The sequence below is a fragment of the Protopterus annectens genome, chromosome 2.part0 (assembly GCF_019279795.1).
Source record: "Protopterus annectens isolate FY-2018-M chromosome 2.part0, PAN1.0, whole genome shotgun sequence".
NCBI classification, from domain to species: Eukaryota; Metazoa; Chordata; order Ceratodontiformes; family Protopteridae; genus Protopterus; species Protopterus annectens.
In genome coordinates this window covers 65,780,098-65,798,566 of record NC_056728.1, presented here as the reverse complement: position 1 = coordinate 65,798,566, position 18,469 = coordinate 65,780,098, and the positions used below count along the sequence as shown (strand labels likewise).

Here is an 18,469-nt window from a genome sequence, read left to right as displayed (position 1 = left end):
CTCAGGTTGCAGTTGACACTGGGGGGGCACAGATGTAAAGCACTAGTAATATTATTGTTATGGGGGTGACACCAACTCCTCAGGCTTGTCGATTGTGTTGTAGAAGAAAATCTCCTGTAAGGTACTTTTTTAACCAGAATGCTGTGTAAATTCTTCTATGTTGGACCATTTCATTGTCTTCTAACAGGGGCCAGCTCTCTCCACGTCATGAATTTTTCTGAAAGGGATCACAAAGTGATAATCATAATACTGACCTCACCTTGTTTGAGATTACTATTTCTAATTAGTTGAATTCCACAGCATATCCTATAAGGTCGATTATGAAGATAATTCAGTTTTCTCCATGTTGTGGAGGAATTCTGTGGGAAGTATTCATTTTTTTTCCATTGTGTAATGAGTTATAATTAACCCCATGCCATCCATTTTGGTCATGTTCTTAGGTGTTTATTAGGCTAACAACCACAAGGGCCTTTTTAAGCTTAGCCATGCATCCCAAATCTCTGACAAGATGTCCTTCAAGAATGCAACTGCAGTCATAACATGTGGGTTGTCCTGCCTCAGGCAGCCCTCGGTCGGCCGGATTCCAAAGTCTGGGTCCGACGTCGGCTGATGTCGCATTTCTCTCCGACGTCAGAGCGGCTGGAGTACATAAGCATCAGCCGATGCCATTTTCTTCAGTCTTTCTTGCCGCGCGGTGCCCGAAGCAGAAGCGGTTCGCAAGTGCCGGTCGGTCAGCTCCTGTATTCTATGATTCCGAAGTCATCAAAAAAGCTAAGTACCCCGTTGGGGACCTTTTCTTGCCTCAGCCGATGTCAGAAATTACTGAAAAAGTTAACAATTGTCTTTTTTGTGGTAAACAAATACCTCATAAGGATTTCCACTCTTACTGCCTCCCTTGCCTGGGCCCAGACCACGACGTCTTGGCCTGTGTAGCCTGTGCTCGCTTCAACAAGCGCACTCTCAGGCGCCGGGCGGAGTTCGCTGAAGATTTTTTCGGCGATAAATTTGCCTACACCATGCCGTCGGATCTTCCGACATCGCAAACTCCCAAAAAGCGAAAAGACCGGGACCGACATCCTCGGCCTGCATCTACCACCGACTCCACGCCAAAACCTACCGCGAGTGCTCTGGTTCCCTCTGAGACTGTCTCTCCACCGCTCCGAACCGAAGACACCGCATTATCGACGACTCCGATTCCAGACATTACTCCGATGCCAGTTATAGACTTTCCTCCGGATACCGAAACCGAGGAAATGCCCGAGACCATTGCTGTAGACAAGGTCACTCCTGCACGTGGAGCTGCCAGGCCTCCTATGGCCATGTCTATTAAGGCCTACACTAGGGCTAAGGCAGCCAGCAAAACAAAGCATATTACTTCTAAATCCTTACCTCAGCCGACTCCGTAGACACAAATTATGTCCATGGCTGCTGATTTAATTTCCAGGATTAGAGGTTCACAGGCCCATCCTGAGAGAGCATCACAGCCTCCTCCTGATAAAAGGCCCCGGGTTGAACCCTCTGCCCCTTCTCCTTCAGATGAAGACTCTGAGGGCTCTGTCCACTCTGATAGCCAGAAAGAGCTCTTCCAGACCTATGAGGACTCGGATGCAGAAGATTCCATCCCTTCGGCCTCCCCTCCTGAGGATATTTCTTTTGGGGAAGTTCTGCACACCATGAGGGAACATTTCAAGTGGCAGGGTCAGGAATATTCTGATTCTTGGAAACGCCTTAGGACTTTCCTTAAGAAGCCTCAGCACAGGCCCTTAGCTATTCCTCCTGTACTTGATGTTCTGGATGATTTGTATTCTGACTCTAGTGCTACCCCTGATTCTCTTCCTCCTGCTCCAGCCAAGCCGGACAGGTATTACAGGGTTCCAGAAACTCATTCCCATTTATTCAGGGCCCATACTGCTGATTTGGAAACTATTTCACATGGGCCTAAAGGAGTTTCAGCCTCCACCTCAAAAAATCCTTTGCCCTCCAACAGGGAAGCAAGGTCATTAGAGAGATGGGGCAAAAAGGTTTACACATCCACTACCTTATCTATGAGAGCTTTAAATTGCCTTTTTCATATGTTACAATATCAGGATTATCTCTTAGAAGATTTACAAAAAACATTAGCTTCTCCTGATCCTTTAGACAGGAAGACTTTGCAGGAAGCTGTACATAACACTCAGCAAGTAAGCAATCACTTCCTGCAGTGTGGATATGATGCACTGGAAGCTTCATGTAGGGCAGCTATGACCGGGTCAGTGATTCGTACACATGCTTGGTTAAAAGATCAACCTCTACCAGATCATGTAAAAGCAAAACTTCTGGATGCACCTTTGGAAAAGAACAAGCTTTTTGGTGCAAATGCTAAGGATGTGTTAAAGACCATCGAAGAAAAAGCAAAATCAGTTCAGACTGTGAAAGATTTCCTCCAGGTTCAACCCCCCAGATTCAGTAGGAATTGGCCTTCAAAAAAACTGGTCCTTTCCTAATCCAGAAAAGTTTCAAAGGGGTAAGAACAGACGTGGCCGAGGAAGAGGCCAATACAGAGGCCCTTACAGGGGACGACAATGGCAGCCAGGAAACCAAAGAAGTGACGCAGGGGTTTCACCTGCCCAACAACCACAAACTCAATGACTTTCCTCTACTGCCGCCTTCCAGGGAACAACTAGAAGCTCCCTTGGGCGGGAAATTATCTCTGTTTGCAGAAAACTGGCACAGACTGACAAAGGACAAATGGATTTTGGACATTATAGACCGAGGGTACAGGTTTCATTTTCATACCTTACCAAGAAAACAAGGCATGCCAAACCTACCACAAAATCAAAGGGCAGAGGCTATCAAGCAAATCACTCTGCTGACTCGGATGAAAGCAATAGAAAGAGTTCCACAACAAGAACAAGAACAGGGGTTTTACTCAAGACTGTTCCTTGTTCCAAGAAAAGAATCTCAATGGAGACCAATACTGGACTTGTCCGCATTAAACACCTTTCTCATAGTACCAAAGTTCAAAATGCTGACTCTACAGCAACTCCTTCCCATGCTGGGCAAGGAGTCGTGGCTGATTACTCTGGACCTCAAGGAGGCATACCTGCATGTCCCTATCAGACACAGCTGCAGAAGATACCTCAGATTTCTTGCAGGGCCAGAGCATTATCAATTCTCAACATTGCCATTTGGCTTATCTACTGCGCCCAGAGTATTTACAAAATGCCTGGCTTCAGTAATTGCTCATTACAGGCTCCAGGGTATACAAATTTACCCGTACCTGGACGACTGCCACATACAAGCGGACGACAAATTGATGTTGACAAAAAACCTGGATTATGTCATACGATTACTTCAAGCTCTGGGATACACAGTCAACTTCCAAAAGTCAAGACTGCAGCCATCCCAGCAAATAATCTTCTTAGGAGCCAAACTAGACACAGCCTCTCAGATGGCTTACCTGACAGAAGACAAGCAAGAGAAGTTAACTCATTACTTCAAAGGTTTAGCAAAACTCACCCAGATGACTGCAAGGAGATTCCTACAGGCCCTGGGTTACATGGCATCCTGCATTCTACTGGTTCCATTAGCAAAACACATGAGAAAGCTTCAATGGTACCTAAAAAGCATTTGGTCTCAACACAGCAACGACTTGGAGATAATCGTACCACTCATTCCATGCCTACAAAAGGAATTCCTATGGTGGGCCTCGGTGAGCAAGGAAAACACAGGTATGTCATTCAAAAAACCACAGATAACACAGACCATGACTACAGACGCCTCAGACCTTGGATGGAGGGTGCACATGGAAGGCAGGTGTATACAAGGACAATGGTCTCCAAAGGAAACACATCTGCATATAAACCAAAAGGAAATGCTGGCAGTAATGCATGCCATCGCGGCTTTTCAACACCAACTCCAACAAGGCCATTTAATGATACGGACAGACAACACCACTGTGATGTGGTACATAAACAAGCAGGGGGGCACTCACTCTTACCCCCTTTGCAGACTGACCATGCAGCTTTGGGAGAAATCACTGAGCCTAAACATCCAGTTACAATCCCAGTTTGTTCCAGGAAAAGACAATGTGTTGGCGGACAGCCTAAGCAGGAATTTCACAGATCCACACGAGTGGAGGTTACATCCGAAGGCCTTCAGACAACTCACTTCGACATGGGGCAAGCCAGAAGTGGACCTATTTGCCTCTCACCTCAACCATCTTCTTCCAAAATTTTGCACAAGGACATACCATCCAAAAGCTTGGAAAATAGATGCCCTCTCATTCAACTGGAGCTCCCTAGCAATCTATGCATTCCCACCTCTGCCACTGATGACCTCAGTATTACTAAAGATCAAAGCAGAGAAGCCCAAGGGAATCATAATAGCTCCGGATTGGCCAAGACAACACTGGTACCCACTACTACGGAGCATATGTCACACCAGGAGGTGGGCCCTCCCTCAGTGGCCTCTACTTTTGACTCAGCACAATTTCGAAACACTGCATCCAAACCTTCAGACACTGCAGCTAACAGCCTGGGAGATCCCATAAATAACTTCAGCTTATCTCTGTCCAAGGAAGTTCAGCGGATACTAACAGAGGCTCGAAGACCATCCACCAGAAAGGTTTACTTAGCAAAGTGGAAAAGATTCAGCAATTGGAATACCAGCAAGGGACATGATGCATCATTACTAAACATCCCACTTATCTTGGAATATTTGGCAGATAAGTTAAAGAACGGCCTCTCATATTCTTCCATAAAGATACATGCATCTGCTATTTCAGCTAGATACAACACTGATCCTCCTGTTTTCTCTCACCCCCTTACTAAGACAATTCTTCAGGGGAATCAAGAACATTAAGCCACCAAGAAAGGCCCCAGTGCCAGCCTGGGACCTCAATTTTGTCTTAGAAAAACTGACTCTACCTCCTTTTGAGCCAGCAGCTTCAGTTGACTTGCAATTTCTCTCATGGAAGACGGCTTTCCTGTTGGCAATTACCTCAGCAAGAAGGGTTTCGGAGCTACAGGCCCTAATGGCAATACCACCCTTTATTATTTTTCACAGAGACAGAGTTTCATTAAGGACCAACCCTACTTTTATGCCAAAGGTGGTATCTAGGGTTTCTCTAAATCAAGCCATTCATCTGCCTGCTTTCTTCCCCAATCCTGGGAATAAGGGGGAAAGACTTTTGCATACCTTGGGCATTCACAGACAACTTCGATACTACCTGGACAGAACCAAGGCCAGTAGGAAGTCTGAACAACTTTTTGTAGCTTACGCCCCTGCAGTCCAAGGAAAAGCAATTTCAAAACAGACTATTTCTAAATGGATTGGACATTGCATCAGATTCTGTTATTCCTTTCATGGAAAGACTGTTCCAGCCAATGTCAGACCACATTCCACCAGAGCTACAGCCACCTCTACAGCATTTTTAAGAGGGGTGCCTACCAAGGACATTCTAGAAGCTGTTACATGGAGCTCCGTGCATACATTCTCCAAACACTACAATCTCCCTCTATATTCCAGATCCAGAGCAGGCTTTGCTTCGGCAGTCCTGCAGGGTTTGATTGCCACACCATCTCTTTCCTAGTGCATACCTCCTTCCCCAGCTAAGCTATGGTATTCTACCCACATGTTATGACTGCAGTTGCATTCTTGAAGGACATAGTACAGTTTTGTACCTACCATAAATGTAGATGCCCGATAGACATGCAACTGCAGTCGGATTTTCCCTCCATCCATACCCCTCTATGCCTAGGGTCCACTCATATCCCTGTTACTCTTAGCTGGGGATATCTGTTATGGTGTATTTGTTTTATTGCTCATTTATTTGTTTGGAATCCTATTTTGTGTCTTCCAATTTGATTACAGCCTTCCTTGGAGCGCACCTGGCATCTGGGGCAAGAAACACTGAAGAAAATGGCGTCGGCTGATGCTTATGTACTCCAGCCGCTCTGACGTCGGAGAGAAATGCGACATCAGCCGACGTCGGACCCAGACTTTGGAATCCGGCCGACCGAGGGCTGCCTGAGGCAGGACAACCCACATGTTATGACTGCAGTTGCATGTCTATCGGACATCTACATTTATGGTAGGTACAAAACTGTACTTTCTGATACCCTTGATAAGTGCAAGCATGGGGCTGGGAGATTAAATATTTACAGGTTACCTCTGTCTATTAAGAGACATAAGTACCAAACCAGGGATGAATTTTCTTCCCCATCCAGTTGTCCAAGTTGCACTTGAATTGGGTTAAGGAGGAACACTGCTTCACATGGATGGGGAGCCTGTTACATAGATAGGGTAGTCTCTGGGATACATACCTATCTCTCCAGCGGGTCTTATTTATATCACAGGCAAGGTTTAAGTCTTTAGAACGGGTAATTCTGGTGCTATTTGTTTTGTGAATATGCAGGAGGTTCATTAGAGTGGGGTCTAACAATGCCCTGTAAGCCAGGCGTAGATTTCCCCTCAAAAGCCTGTAGAAGACAGAATACAGGGATAGTACCTTGAGATGGTCTGCATAGGACATAATCTGAAGTAGTTACTTCATTTGTATTGCAACCTGTGGGTATCGGATCTGACCTCAGATCCGAGCCGGCAGCTTTACTAGCTAAAAGATCTGAGCTCCTAGCTCCTCCCCTTTACCCATAATCCCCATGCTACATGCTGCCTTATCTCAGATCGAGTTTGCCGCGGCTGAAAGAAGCTATTTGTGAAGAACTCCTTAGGCTTGGGTGAGATCGTTTCTTGTCAAAAATTAGACTAAAAGCTTAATTTTTTTTGTTAGTGTGCGAGTGTTTAGTCCCCTTCGTCGAGTTATAGTCTTAGTTTTAAATTTTTGTGGTAATTGTTAGTTTTTAGTTGTTGTGCTTTTCCCTCCCCTTTAGTGTCTGGGTGTGTTTCTGTGATGGCTGAAGGGCCCAAAGCCGTCTTTTCTAAGTGCACTGAGTGTGGCCGTAAGCTTTCCCCGGCTGATGGCCACACTCAGTGCATGTTGTGTCTGGGGGTGGCCCACCTGTCCACTAGCTGCCAGATATGTGCAGCGTTTAACCCCTGTGCCATCAAGGATAGGAAGAACAAGTTGATCCTGGCGGGCTTGTTACCGCAGGACACTTCTTCCTCTCCCTCCAAGGCACAGGTTGCTACCGCAGCCCTTGTACCTTTAGGTCCCCCCACTCTGCCTGGGACTCGACCTCCCTCTGCTACGCAGAGTTCAGGGGACTCATCTGCCTCTTCCAAGGAGAAGAGGCATAAAGACAGAGACACACAAGAGTCATAAAAGGTGGGCTGAGACTCATCCCTCAGCCCCGCCATCTAAACTCTCTAGTCCTTCCACGAGGGCCTCTGGATCCTCTCCCTCTCGGCTCCGTTCGCCTTGTTTCTCGCCGGAGGAGGAGGAGGACTGGTCTCCCTCTAGGTCGTCGAGGCGGCCCTCCCGGCCCGCCTCGACAACGTCTTCTAGATCTATGAGAAGCCTGACCGACGTGGACATGGATCGGATGATGCGTCGATTTCTGCAGACCCAGATGCAGATGGGGGTGCTCCTGCCTCCCCCCCCCCCTCAGGGGGGGGGTGTGCAGTCCCCCTTTTTGCTCCGATCACTCCTTCTCCAACCCGTTTTCGGGTTTTGGAGTCATCGGATCCGGGCCGTTTTGGATCCGGGGTTTTGTCGGCGCCGATAGCTCCGGTAGCTTCAACGCCAACTGTAACCTTGAGCGTGTCGGATCCTAGCTCTCTGGACCGAGAGCCGAGCGTCGGATCCGTAGGGGATGATGTGTATTCGGCGCCCATCAGGTCGGAGCACACTTCCCTCTCGGATCCAATCGCTTTGAGCCGAGGAGACTACTTTTGGAGCCTGGGGAGAGTGGCTCGCCTTCGGCTTTTGAGGTAGTGGAGAGGGTTCTGTCGAGGTCTTCCAGATCCCCAGTCCAGGCGTCAGATCCTCCCGCTCCCCCTATGCATCTGGGTCTATTCTCCGTCATCTGACCACTGGGACAGCCTGCTCAAGCCCTCCAGTTAGTTCCCTTAGAGGAACAGGACCCTGTAGGTGAGCCCTCCTCGGATAGTCCCACCGAGGAGGTTCCTCACAAACGGAAGTGCAAAAGGAGGCACCTGGACTCCTCCGAGTCCCTCACGACAGACACGGATTTGGATGAAGGGGAAGGTTCCCCAAGGTCACCCCCTGAGGATGTCTCCTTTGGAGACATCATGGAAATGTTGCGAATTAGAGGGGGCTGGTCTGCCCAAAAACCTTCCTCGGACGAGTCCGTGTTTCTGGAGGCGTTTGAGGCAGGTCCATCTACCTCCTGGGTGTCCCCTCCGGCTGACCCCCTGGTAGACTTAATTACTACCAGGGCGTGGAAGGAGCCCAACACCATGGAGCCAATCCCAAGACAGCCAGACAAAGTTTTTAGCCCTCCCTCGTATAGGCAGGCCTGGTCTAAGGGTTCACCTGTGGATGCCATGTTGGTGGTGGCTGCCACGAAGAAGGAACTGGCACAGGAGAGTTCCTCAGTCCACCCTCCGGATAAGGAATCTCGGGCGTTGGACTACATTGGGACGTGGATCTTTGCTTCAGCTACCTTCTCGGTAAGGGCGCTGAACTACATGGCACATATCAGGCTACAGCGAGACCTAATAAAGGAATATGCTGCAGCTCCCCCGGAGTCCATGACGGTCGAGGACAAAAGACCTTCTCGACTCGTATGGCCACTCTGAAGTCTATCTCGAACACATCTATGCGGCTACTCTCCCATGCTACGCAGGGAGCTGCTAGAGCTAGCGGAGCCGGGGTCGTCTTGCGGTGTCACGCCTGGCTTCGCCTTTGCGATTTCACGGAACCTTTTAAGGCGTCCTTTGCGAATGCGCCCTTTGACGGTTCTTCGCTCTTTGGCAAAACCATACGAGAGACGCTGGTCCAAAGCGAGAAGGATGGGAAGACTCTGTCTGCCTTCGGAGTCTGCTTCTCTAATTCCCAACGATCCTTCTCGAGGAATCAGAGGGGACAAAAGAAGATGTGGTTCCAGAAGTCTCAGCAGTCCCGTCCAGCTTCGGACCCCTCGTCCTTCGGAAGCAGAGGAGGACAAGGTGGACGCCGGCCCAGAGGCAGAGGGGGGGGGCGCATAATTTCGGGTCTACAGAACCGTTCTCGGATAGACCCACGCAACAGCCCTGAGGGCTTATCTGACTGTCCCTCTCTGGAGGCAGTCGGGGGGGCATTTGTCGGAGCACCTACTAAATTGGGAGTCCATCATGACGGATCGATTGGTGCTCCGAATCATATCCAGAGGTTATTCCATCCCCATCTTAAATCTTCCCCCTCCCATGAAGCGCCTCCCCGATGTCCCACCCAATCAAAGGGAGGTGGCAGCTTCAGAAATTTCGAAGCTTCTAGAAAAAAGAGCCATCCAGCGCGTCCCCCCAGACCAGTTCGGATTGGGCTATTACTCCAGGTTCTTTTTGGTGCCAAAAAAGATGGGAGACTTGACACCGATTCTAGATCTCTCTTCCCTGAACCTGTTCATTCCCAAAGAGAAATTCCGGATGGTCACTCTTCATTCAATTCTCCCCCTCCTTCGGGAGAATGACTGGATGTGCTCCATAGACCTCAAGGATGCGTATTACCACTTTTATGGACAGACGATCCAGGAGGTTTCTCCGCTTCTGGCTGGGAGCCAGTCATTATCAATTCAGGGTTCTTCCGTTCGGCCTCACCTCAGCCCCCAGGGTGTTCACCAAAGTCATGGCAGTGGTTGCAGCCCACCTGAGACCCCAGGGCATTCAGGTCTTTCCATACCTGGACGACTGGCTCCTCACCGCCTCCAACAGGCATCAACTTGTGTTGTCCGGGATTATGCTCTAACTCTTGCCCAGAGTTTAGGCGTCTCTGTCAACCTTCAAAAGTTCTTTCTTCACCCTGTGCAAGTCCTGGAATTTATAGGGGTCAAATTGGACAGTCGCATCTCTCGGGCCCTTCTAACTCCGGACAGGGTGAACACTTTATCTTATCAGGTATTAGCCCTCCTTCAGAACCTGGCTCCTTCAGCAGAGTTAGCCCTGAGAGCACTAGGGTCTATGGCGGCAGCAATCAGTCTTTGTCTACACGCACGGCTACGAATGAGGATTCTGCAATGGACCCTCCAGGTCCAATGGTTTCTATTACTACATCCGCTGAACACCCCTATTCCATTGAGCAGGGCTTGCAAGGACTCCCTCCTCTGGTGGTTTCACTCAAGGGAGCTGCGAGAAGGGAGACCCTTTGTAATACCCCCGCCTCGAGCAACGTTGACCACGGATGCTTCTCGCCTCGGGTGGGGGGGACATTGTTCGGGCAGAACCGTCCAAGGCACGTGGACTCCCTTAGAGACCGCTTTGCATATCAATGTCCTAGAGATGAGGGCAGTGCTTTTGGCGTTGCAAGCTCTCCACAGCCTTCTCCCTCTAGGGACTATTGCGGTTCAAACAGACAACATGGTAGTAGTCTGGTACATAATCCGGGAGGAACCAGGTCTTATCCCCTTTGTCGGGAGGCTATGAGAGTTTGGGAGTGGGTGATATCCACCATTCCGGGTCGGTCCAACATTCTGGCGGACAAGCTGAGTCGTGTGAGCCTCACACCGTACGAGTGGTCTCTCAAACCATCAGTTGCAAAACAGATCTTCCTCAAATGGGGTCTTCCTTGCTGCGATCTTTTCGCCTCTCCGTCCAACACAAAGTGCAGCGAGTTTTTCGTGATACTTCCCCCACCAGGGGAGAGCCCCAGAGATGCTCTAGTTCATGCTTGGCCACCCGGTCTCCTCTACGCTTATCCCCCCCTTCCTATTATGACAAAATTCATTCAGAAAGCACGTCGGTTGGGGAGCAAAATTATCCTCATAGACCCATTCTGGCCTCGCCAGATCTGGTTCCCATATCTGCGGTCTTACAGTGTAGTTCCTCCATGGATCTTGGATCCCATTCTGGATCTGATTTCACATCCTGCAGGATTGCAACCCCCGAACCTGGTAAACCTCAAGCTAGCGGCTTGGTTGATCCAGTTCCACTGATGGTAAGGACTCCCGGCATCTTGTCACCAGTAAAGGCCATTCTGGCAGCGGCTCACAAGCCTGCTACCAGAAAAATTTACAGTAGTAAATGGAAGCGTTTTTCTATCTGGGCTAAGGACAAGGGCTTAGACCCCTTTACAGTTCCTGTTCCGACGATTCTTGATTTTCTGTCACATATTTTTCATCAAGGAGCAAGTGCATCTGCAGTTAAAGTATAATTGGCAGCCATTTTCCATTTTCATGTGGGGGATGGACTGGGATCTCTAGCTTCTGCTCAGATGTGCAAAACATTCTTGAAAGGTATTTCTCTTTTGAAACCACCAGTTAAGATTGCGGTCCCACCATGGGACTTAACTCTAGTTTTGCAAGCATTGACAAGCCCACCTTTTGAGCCTGCCGCCTCAATTCCTTTAAAGTTCTTATCATGGAAAACAGCCTTTCTAGTTGCAATTACTTCAGCCAGGAGGGTTTCGGAACTTCAAGCCCTTTTCATGAAACCTCTTTATCTAATTTTCCATAAGGATAGAGTGTCTCTCAGGACTAACCCTTCCTTTTTACCAAAAGTGGCTCCAGAATCAAATATTAATCAGTCGATTAATTTACCGGTGTTCTTCCCCAATTTTAAGAACCTAGGGGAATACAAATTACACAAATTAGATGTACATGGACAACTATGTTTTTACTTGCACAGGACTAGGGATACTCGCAAGGCTGATCAGTTGTTTGTGTCCTTTACCAAATCTGCCATGGGTAAAGCCATTTCCAAAGTTACCTTAGCAAATTGGATTTCACAGTGTATCATTCATGCGTATGTAGCCTCAGGTAAAACTGCTCCTATCGGAGTCCATGCCCACTCAACCCAATCCATAGCCACATCAGCAGCCTTCTGGTCCTTGGTTCCTCTGAACGACATATGTTCAGCAGCTACTTGGTCCTCTTCCCATACATTCATTTCTCATTATAAATTGGATATGATATCCAGGAGTAGGGCTTCCTTTGGCTCCGCGGTGCTTCAGAGTATCCTTCCTTAAGGGCCGCCCAAGGTTTTTAGGTAGCTGGGAACTCTGTCCCACAGGTTGCAAAACAAATTAAATAACTACTTCAGATAAAGAAGTTATGTACTCACCATAACGTTCCTTCTGAGTAGATACTTCATTTGTCTGCAACCGACCCCCCCTCCATGCCCCCTAACCATTATCACAATTCCTGATCATGTTTTCAGATTGTCTTATGAGGTTGGGCTTATTTAGTCCTCTGTCGAGGGCATTAGCTTGTTGGATTAAGCAAACTCGATCTGAGGAAAGGCAGCATGTAGCAGGGGATTATGGGTAAAGGGGAGGAGCTAGGAGCTGAGATCTTTTAGCTAGTAAAGCTGCTGGCTCGGATCCGATACCCACAGATTGCAGACAAATGAAGTACCTACTCAGATGGAACGTTATGGTGAGTACATAACTTCTTTTTACTTGCACCTTTTATTCTTTTAGTGAGGAACCCCTGTGGATGTTCTAGTTGTTGGATATGCCTGGTTAGGTACACACCAAAGGGGGCATTGTACACGGTGGTAGGTTTGATGAATGCCGAATACAGTGGAACAGTGACTTCCTTGGACTTAGATGCCATAACTTTGTTTAAGTTGCGCAGCATAGAATGATATCCTCACCACTGTAGACATGTGATGATCAAAGGCTAGATTACTATCTATGTGTGTCCCTAAGTCCCAGACTACTGTGTCAACTCTAAGGGGTGTGTTGTCATTATGATAGTTAGCATGGATGGATGACTTTCCAAAGGATACTATTACACATTTCTTGCCATTTAGTTTTAGTCCATGACTCAGACACCAGTTGTTTGTCTGTCAGCCCCTCCTGGAAAATATTTGTCAGTGTGAGATTCAATGACTGTTCCTAATTTGCAATCATCTGCAGATTTAGTCAGCCAGAGACTACTGACATTGACCTTGCCTTCTGAGAAGTAAATGCTAAAAAGGAGCTGTCAAAGGACAGATCCCTGAGGGACTCCACTTGTGACTAGCCTCCTTGTAGAGAGATGGACTCCCCAGTTCTATCTGTCTCTGAGCCAGCTGGCTATCAATCGGGTGAAATGCAGGTTTGTACCTAACCTCTTGAGTTTAACAATGCCCAAGTGGGGTATTGTGACAAATGCCTCGGCCTTGTCAAGGTAAGCAGTGTGAATGATTTTGCCCTCATCCATTGCTTTGGTGACCCTCTAAAAGAAGTCCACCAGGTTGAATAGACATGATCTGCCCTTGATGAAACCAAACTGGGTTGGGTCCAGTGTGTGGACATTTACTATAACTCTTTTGATCATCTTCATGATAATTCTTTCCATGGCTTTACATATAAGACTAGTGAGACTTATGGGTCTGTAGTTTCCAAGGTCTGTAGATGGCCCACCTTTGTGCAGAGGGATGACTGTTGCCTTTCCGCATTCATGAGACATGAAGTCTGTTTGGAGGCTATAGTTAAATAGTAATTTCAGATTCCCTGATAGGTCATGTTTCATGCTATTTAGAAGGCATCCTGGGATATTGTCTGGGCCCATTGGTGCAGTGTTCTTGGTCTTGGAGAGAGCATTAAGGACCTGTTCTGTAGTGATAGTAGAGGGAGTTGTATGTGATGATATTTCCTGAGGGAAGGTTGAAGCGGAGAGAGGGGTAAAGTTGGAGCTGAATTTATCAGCCAGGAAGTTTGCTATATCTTCTGGCTCAGTGTAGGTGGCTCCATTCACAATGAGTTCTGCATACAATTGTGTATGGTTTTTGAGGTTGCGGACATAGCTAAAGAATGCTTTGTGGTTGTCCTTGGCCTGGGAGGCCAAACTTACCTCAAATTTGGCTTTGGTAGACTTTATTTGTTCTCTGAGTTGTTTGTTTAGTTTGATAAGAGTGCTTTTATCCTGCTGGGTGCTGCACCTTCTAATTTTTGCATGATTTTCTTCCTCCTGTTATATAGTCGATTGATTTTGTGATTTTATCAGGGTGGCTTGTTTGAGTTTTGTACTTCTTCGTGGAGGGTGCAACTGCCTCTGCGCAGCTGTTAAGATGCTTCTACAGGGTCTAGGTAGAGGTGTTCACAGAGTTATGGGGGCTTGAAATTTTGCCAGGTTCTCACTTAGTGGCAGAGTTTAGCCTTAGAATAATTCCTGAATATTCCAGGTTTAGCTAGGGGTCCAGGTTTTATTTTTACTTCAAAGGAGACCATTTTGTGGTCTGACCTTACCAGAGAAGGCGTTACAGTAGTGTGTGTGCAGCGGTCTCTCATATTAGTGAAGACCAGATCTAGTATTGTTACACCCCTGGTTGGTGTATTGACTATCTGGTCCAGGGAGTTTGTGTTTACAAAATGCAGGAATCTCTGTGCCTGTGCGTTTGATGTCATTTAGGATGTAGCATTGGGTCAATGAGAAAATCAAAACTCTTGAAAGCAGACACTAGTCTACAAGGTAACCTGAATTTATTTATCAGACGTGCTTTTTTTCTTCTTTTCAGTTATGTATGCTGGTATTTTGACATTTCCTCCAGTTATGTAAACCACATTAGTGGTTGATTTAAACAGATTGCTCCACTGTGTGTTGGATATTGGGTGAGAACTGTTGGCTGACTGTAATGCTGGCTGATGGAATGGGGCAAATATCTTTCATTTTGCTAGGTCCCTATTATGCACTTGATGCCAACAGTTTACAGTTGGTTGGCAGGAATGGCCAGCATGGTAAACTTGAGTTTGTTTTTCATTATCAGTGTACTGTATGCTGCTTATGGCATTCCTGTCTTTTGACCAGTGATGGTTAACAGGCTTCCCCACACATGGGACTCTCTCTTTGGTAACACTGAATATTCCACTGCTGTGATTACCTTCAGGGGATCTACTTGGGGGGTTGACCAAGAGACCTATATGTTACCTAGCCGACTATTAGCCACCACTGCATCTCATCAACACTTGTGAATATAGATGTCATCCACAGTTCCAGTTTCCCGATGTCTTCCAAAATAGAGCAGGGAGTATTTAGGAAAAGTGAGAAGAAAGTTGAGCAAACATAATGTTGAGGTTAGTAATATGACAGTAGTTAAATGTATGTACGTTGTAAAGGATGTCATCATTTAGTATGAAACCTGCTCACCAGTAAGAGCATAGAAGATAGTAGTATATTTAGTTTGAGGGAAAAACTATATATACAGTATGCTCGCTTATGTTCATCATATAGGCCTTTACATACTTTACTGTGATTTGTTTTCTCTTTGATTAGTGGTATACACTGACAGCCTATATGTTACTGTATTAGTAATTTCCTAGATAATTTCACTAGTCTTATGTTTTTATACTGTGATTTATTTTGTTAATCTACCTGTTTTCCATTTTAACACCTCTCTGCTTTCCCTTTCCTAGACTGTAGTGTTGAAAGCTCCTTGAAACACCGATCCGCTTTCTGCAGTGATATGCTAGATGAGTATTTGGAAAATGAGGGGAAGCTTGTAGAAGAAAATCAGCCCATGCCTCAGAAGACAGCAACTGCTTCAGTGACATACCAGTTACCCACTAAAAGTAGCAGCTATGTACTAACATTGGAAACTGTTTTGCAGAAAAAGCCTCAAACATCTCAACATACAGATGTGGTGAGAAATCAGGCTGTGAAATTACCTTCTCCATCTACAAAAAAATCCCACCTAGGTAAGAAATTGAAAGTTTCCCGTAATAAAAAAGTGCCGCACATTAGCCAAGTGAAACAGAAGGAGGTCAGTACATTGAAATCTCCCCCTGTAACTTCTGAGAAGCCGGAACAACCCTTGCAGAATACAGCAGTAACACAGAGCATAGAAAACATTGCCTCTCTTCCACTGCCGATGGTGGACGAAGGTACATTTCATAAAGAAGTTAACTTGCGGGCACAAGCAATACAGCAACAACAGCAGGCACAGCAGCGACTTTTGGGACTGTCAAAAGCACAGATAAAGTTAATGGATTTGGAGACTCTGGCATTATGGGAAGGGAAGCAACGGACCCACATCACTGAGGATAGGGCAGACATTGCCTTGTCTACTTTGCTAACTGCTCAGGTCAGTTACTAAACAGGTTTTCGTTTGAATTGCTTTCACTGACAGTAGTTTGTTTTAAATGTTGTCCTGTGTACTAGTTTTACTAGATGTTCTTGGCGCCTTTCCTATGTTAAGTAATTTAGTATCCCATTTCTAGATTGGGCATCGCCAACAAATCACTTGAAACTTCAGCTTGTTGTCACTTGCAGTGCATTCTTTTCCTTAATATCAAGCATTGTGAATCACTTTTGACACAGGTAAAGCACAATTATTTTATAACCATAATTTTCTGATCACAGCATGTAGCCCTGCCACCATTTGAAGATAACCGAAGACCTTGGAGCTTCTTTACCAAAAATGTATCCGTCTGTACCCACTTAACTAGTCAGATTTCACATCTGGATTTTCTTTGTTGAGATTGTATGGTAGAGGAGAGGTTTGTTAAGACTAGCACTTGTCAGTAGTTTTAGGCCTTTCTTGAAAAGAAAGGTCCTCATTTCCTTTACTGATGTTATCAGCTACAGTCTGTAGTTGAAGTTCTGTTTTCAGATTACTTGGTCCATAGACTCCCCATATCACCTAGGTGGCCGACACTTTGCTGTCATTCTAGGCGTTTTTTTTTTTTTTTTTAAATAAAACATCTCTATTAAATCGTAATATTTTAAGTGGTAATTAATGTACATTAATTGAAAAGGAAACCAACCTTAGTAACATTTTCCATTAATAATTTCATGTGGTGCGCATACATCTTTTTTAACAGTTTCCATTTACTCCGACATTGGATAGATTGCTGAGTTCATTCCCTTAAGTCTCATTCCTCCTCCTTAACCATATTTTGCATGTGTTGCTCCCACACATTCCATTTATGTGTATAAAATGTGCTTCTTTTTCTTTTTAAAGATCTCATCTTCAGTTCTTTTATCCCCTTTACAGCATTAAATGCTTGAGTTACAGCTGGTTTAGATATTTGTTTCCAGTATTCAGTAATTACGTTTTTGGCAGCCACTGGCATTGAACTTAAAGGCCTTACTATGTCTTGGAATTTCAGATCCTATATCCCAGCTCAAAAGAATAATTTTTCTTAGATATGTACATTTGTTCCCAACAGTATTTCCATAACAGTACTTCACAGGTAATTTTAAAAATCTACCAACTTGTTACACTGCCAGACAACATGTTCCCAATTAATTCTCTTCCCCATTCCAGCATTTGCTATGTAGATAAGTAGAAAATCCTTTGAAGTTTACTTGGGGTACAGAAATACCTATCTAACTATTTTACATGTAAACATTCTAAATGTTCTTGATTTTATTGCATGTGTAAGAACCTTACAGATTTCCCAGTATTCCTTTGTAAATTGCCTTTCTATTCTGTTTTCTCAAAGTTTTCTAAACTCCTGTGATTGGGCTAGGCATAAAAGGACCCACAAAGGCAGTTAATCTACTACTTGCCTGGAACCCTATAACCAGTTGCTTACTAATGAGTTCATATATAGTTTAAAAACAACTAAAGTAAACCTAAAGCTAAACACTACCACGTCACATTACACTTGCATTGACCCATCCCTGGCATAGGTTCATAGGTAAGTATTGGGCAGTCATTTTGTAGACTGATACACATCTAACTAGTGACCAGTCAGTGATCTATGGTGAGCATCAAACCCCCTGTAATTTGTGTCTGTGAGGTAAACACCTTAGCCAGAATGCCAATCCCTTCCTTCAGCCAAGTCCATGTAGTGTATCTCTCCAAGCCAGATGTTGCTCCCCCCCCCCATATGCACAAGGTGTTTTCTATTTATGAAGTTATTGCACACCAGCAGGAGTTTTTTGTGAGCCATTTGCAGATATGCTTTTGCTTTGCTCTAACTAGGCATCTGTCCTCTCCTTCTTTGATTTTCTCCACTAAATTTCCTGCTACTTTTAGTAGTGGTCCCTCGCTGATTGTCCACCTTTTGTTAGTGCCTTCTTTGCTGCTGCAGTAGTAGCCCATGCTAAACTGTTTTGATTGGTGTTCCCTAGCATCCATAGAGTGTTGGTCAGTACTGTATTTCCCCCATTTTTTCCTTATCATATTTGCTGCTGCTTCCTTCTGTTCACTTAACACTGAGCAGTCCCAAAATGTATGATCCCATCTTCCTTTACCTCATTCCTATACCAGCAGCAGTGCTCACTTACTTCCATGTACTTCGTACTTAGTCTGTCCAAGGGAATAAAAGTAGATTTAATATTGTCAGTCTTCACTTAATCCTTGCCTGTGGGTTTGGTTCCGTGTATCGGAACTGACTCTGCCGTTATTCAGCTTGCACCCTCCAAAACCCTCGAATTAAGCTTTACCCATAATGCTCCTCACAGGATTACTTCAGATCTCATTTGCTGGTTTCAGTGCCAGA

At 45.8% G+C, this 18,469-nt stretch overlaps 1 protein-coding gene across 1 annotated transcript in view; it reads left to right on the top strand.

Moving 5' to 3' along the window:
* The window catches only part of MGA (MAX dimerization protein MGA), a 2,673,741-nt gene that overhangs the window by 788,186 nt on the left and 1,867,086 nt on the right, over positions 1–18,469 (top strand). The window contains exon 7 of the mRNA XM_044060555.1: positions 15,434–16,101. Coding sequence (XP_043916490.1) covers positions 15,434–16,101 — 668 coding nt within the window. The remainder of the gene's footprint in view (positions 1–15,433; positions 16,102–18,469) is intronic.